The 3,987-nt window shown below is 48.8% G+C and overlaps 1 protein-coding gene across 1 annotated transcript; it reads left to right on the top strand.

Moving 5' to 3' along the window:
* The first annotated feature begins 1,689 nt into the window (after positions 1 to 1,689).
* Positions 1,690 to 3,557, top strand: LOC141984291 (uncharacterized). Its single transcript, XM_074947225.1, has 2 exons — positions 1,690 to 2,448; positions 3,037 to 3,557. Exons 1-2 carry the CDS (start codon positions 1,866 to 1,868, stop codon positions 3,555 to 3,557), a joined length of 1,104 nt encoding a protein of 367 aa, XP_074803326.1. The 5' UTR covers positions 1,690 to 1,865.
* Positions 3,558 to 3,987: the final 430 nt, after the last annotated feature.

Raw genomic sequence — 3,987 nt, 5'->3', positions numbered from 1 at the left:
TCTTTAGAGCTGGGTCTGTGGATCCTATGTACACACTAGCATAATGGGGCTCTGACCTTGACTGGACCTTCAGGACGTTACTGCAGTACTACTAATACTAATCAATGTCAGTGGAATTTCAGTACCACTAGGAGAGAATCTGGCCCAGTGATTTAATTAATGTGATTGCCATCTATCTGATGCGTTGTGGGGACTGTGACAGGATCATCAGGCCTACTCTGCCCTTACTGGAGGCATTGGCACCCTGACAGCCCCTTATTCAATGAAAACTACTCAGACTGGCCTACCAACAAGATTTAGTCCTCAAGAGGCCTAAAAGGGCCAGGAGAAGACCAGTCAGCAGCCAACAGGCCAGTTAAGAAGGCTTATCTGCTTCTTCTCAGGGGCGGGGCAGGGTGAGACTAAGACAGACGAGATGTTCCCCCAAGGCTAGGTCAAGGCCTTGCCCTCAAGCACTGCAACTAAACACTTGCCTTTGAGGTTTGTTTGTTTGTTGGAAGGTGCAGGCAGCCAAATTCTGAGCTTTATCTTTATTTAACTCTTTGGAGACTCATACTGAGCTTACTTCGAGCTGGTGGCCAAACTTGTGGATTAAGGCAGGGAGCGTCTGCAGCACCATGCTGAGCCCTGCAAGGAGTGCTATAGGGCAGTCCCACCTGTGACAGGGACCTATATGAAATGAATTGGTGCTACATGTCTCAAGTAGTAAGTCAATTTAGAAGCCTTGTTGACAGTCTCACTTGACAGGACATGGACTAAACCATCACACAGGTTGACCTAATAGCCTCACACCACTAGAGATGGTCCTTTCATATCAGGGTGGGGACATATTAGGAGAAGATAAGAGCAGCATGAGTGAGCTTGAACCAGAGCTCTCATTCTGTGACCACTCGTTTCTTTGAAGTCAAATGATGTTCACATGGCATTTTTCAGACGTAGCAATTGAATGTTTTAAAAAAGGCTTTTAGTTGTTAGTTGTAAAGATGCTCTTTCAAACAGCCACAAAGTAAAGATTTTGGCAATAGAAAACCACAAAACAACAATTAGCTGGAGCAGCTGTTGAGTGGGTTGCGTAGTAGAGTTACAACATATAGAGAAATTTTCCTCATCTGGATCTCAGCCTACTGAATATGCCTAAACAATACCACACGGGGTCCAATTCTTCACTCCCTTGAACCTTGGGTCACCACTGACACCTTTGCAAAGATAGTCTAAGACACTGTCATTCTGTTTCAGAAGCATGTTGTGGCCACGTTGCACTGGTGTGAATGGCAACCCAAGGTGCATATCAGTGGAGAGTTAGGCCCCCAGTATGCCATGCACACCCACAAGCACTATTGCACAGATAGTTCTAAATTTAGAATTCAAGAGTGAAAAATATTTGCACTGTGCCTACCACCACACACCCTTCCACACCCTGAGAGATATCCTTTAGAACTTTCATTATTTCTTTGAGTCCTAGGTACAAGTGTGAATGAGCATATTAACTTCTCGTATCCTGAAGCCTTAGCCCTGGTCTACACTAGGACTTTAGGTCAAATTTAGCAGCATTAAATCGATGTAAACCTGCACCCGTCCACACGATGAAGCTCTTTATTTCGACTTAAAGGGCTCTTAAAATCGATTTCCTTACTCCACCCCTGACAAGTGGATTAGCACTTAAATCGGCCTTGCCGGGTCGAATTTGGGGTACTGTGGACACAATTCGACGGTATTGGCCTCCGGGAGCTATCCCAGAGTGCTCCATTTTGACCGCTCTGGACAGCACTCTCAACTCAGATGCACTGGCCAGGTAGACAGGAAAAGAACCGCGAACTTTTGAATCTCATTTCCTGTTTGGCCAGCGTGGCAAGCTGCAGGTGACCATGCAGAGCTCATCAGCAGAGGTGACCATGATGGAGTCTCAGAATCGCAAAAGAGCTCCAGCATGGACCGAACGGGAGGTACGGGATCTGATCGCTGTATGGGGAGAGGAATCCGTGCTATCAGAACTCCGTTCCAGTTTTCGAAATGCCAAAACCTTTGTCAAAATCTCCCAGGGCATGAAGGACAGAGGCCATAACAGGGACCCGAAGCAGTGCCGCGTGAAACTGAAGGAGCTGAGGCAAGCCTACCAGAAAACCAGAGAGGCGAACGGCCGCTCCGGGTCAGAGCCCCAAACATGCCGCTTCTATGATGAGCTGCATGCCATTTTAGGGGGTTCAGCCACCACTACCCCAGCCGTGTTGTTTGACTCCTTCAATGGAGATGGAGGCAATACGGAAGCAGGTTTTGGGGACGAAGAAGATGATGATGATGAGGAGGTTGTAGATAGCTCACAGCAAGCAAGCGGAGAAACCGGTTTTCCCGACAGCCAGGAACTGTTTCTCACCCTGGACCTGGAGCCAGTACCCCCTGAACCCACCCAAGGCTGCCTCCTGGACCCAGCAGGCGGAGAAGGGACCTCCGGTGAGTGTAACTTTTAAAATACTATACATGGTTTAAAAGCAAGCATGTGAAAGGATTACTTTGCCCTGGCATTCGCGGCTCTCCTGGATATACTCCCAAAGCCTTTGCAAAAGGTTTCTGGGGAGGGCAGACTTATTGCGTCCTTCATGGTAGGACACTTTACCACTCCAGGCCAGTAACACGTACTCGGGAATCATTGTACAACAAAGCATTGCAGTGTATGTTTGCTGGCGTTCAAGCAACATCCGTTCTTTATCTCTCTGTGTTATCCTCAGGAGAGTGAGATATAATCCATGGTCACCTGGTTGAAATAGGGTGCTTTTCTTCAGGGGACACTCAGAGGAGCCCATTCCTACTGGGCTGTTTGCCTGCGGCTGAACAGAAATGTTCCCCGCTGTTAGCCACAGGGAGGGGGGAGGGTTGAGGGGGTAGCCACGCAGTGGGGGGAGGCAAAATGCGACCTTGTAACGAAAGCACATGTGCTATGTATGTAATGTTAACAGCAAGGTTTACCCTGAAAGAGTGTAGCCAGTGTTTTATAAAATGTGTCTTTTTAAATACCGCTGTCCCTTTTCTTTTCTCCACCAGCTGCATGTGTTTCAATGATCACAGGATCTTCTCCTTCCCAGAGGCTAGTGAAGATTAGAAAGAAAAAAAAACGCACTCGAGATGAAATGTTCTCCGAGCTCATGCTGTCCTCCCACACTGACAGAGCACAGACGAATGCATGGAGGCAAATAATGTCAGACTGCAGGAAAGCACAAAATGACCAGGAGGAGAGGTGGCAGGCTGAAGAGAGTAAGTGGCGGGCTGAAGAGAGGGCTGAAGCTCGAATGTGGCGGCAGCGTGATGAGAGGAGGCAGGATTCAATGCTGAGGCTGCTGGAGGACCAAACCAGTATGCTCCAGTGTATGGTTGAGCTGCAGCAAAGGCAGCTGGAGCACAGACTGCCACTACAGCCCCTGTGTAACCAACCGCCCTCCTCCCCAAGTTCCATAGCCTCCACACCCAGACGCCCAAGAATGCGGTGGGGGGGCCACCGGCCAACCAGCCACTCCACCACAGAGGATTGCCCAAAAAAAAGAAGGCTGTCATTCAATAAATTTTAAAGTTGTAAACTTTTAAAGTGCTGTGTGGCATTTTCCTTCCCTCCTCCACCACCCCTCCTGGGCTACCTTGGTAGTCATCCCCCTATTTGTGTGATGAATGAATAAAGAATGCATGAATGTGAAGCAACAATGACTTTATTGCCTCTGCAAGCGGTGATCAAAGGGAGGAGGGGAGAGTGGTTAGCTTACAGGGAAGTAGAGTGAACCAAGGGGCGGGGGGTTTCATCAAGGAGAAACAAACAGAACTTTCACACCGTAGCCTGGCCAGTCATGAAACTGGTTTTCAAAGCCTCTCTGATGCGTACCGCACCCTCCTGTGCTCTTCTAACCGCCCTGGTGTCTGGCTGCGCATAACCAGCAGCCAGGCGATTTGCCTCAACCTCCCACCCCGCCATAAACGTCTCCCCCTTACTCTCACAGATATTGTGGA

Source organism: Natator depressus, chromosome 3 (assembly GCF_965152275.1).
Source record: "Natator depressus isolate rNatDep1 chromosome 3, rNatDep2.hap1, whole genome shotgun sequence".
In the NCBI taxonomy this organism is placed as follows: Eukaryota; Metazoa; Chordata; order Testudines; family Cheloniidae; genus Natator; species Natator depressus.
This window is presented reverse-complemented; position numbering and strand designations above follow the sequence as displayed.

Bases quoted from the DNA above. Each gene is read 5' to 3' on its own strand.
- LOC141984291 (XM_074947225.1), top strand. From the start codon at position 1,866: ATGCAGAGCTCATCAGCAGAGGTGACCATGATGGAGTCTCAGAATCGC. The intron at 2,449-3,036 runs GTGAGTGTAACT...TTTCTCCACCAG, and splicing joins AGGCGGAGAAGGGACCTCCG to CTGCATGTGTTTCAATGATC.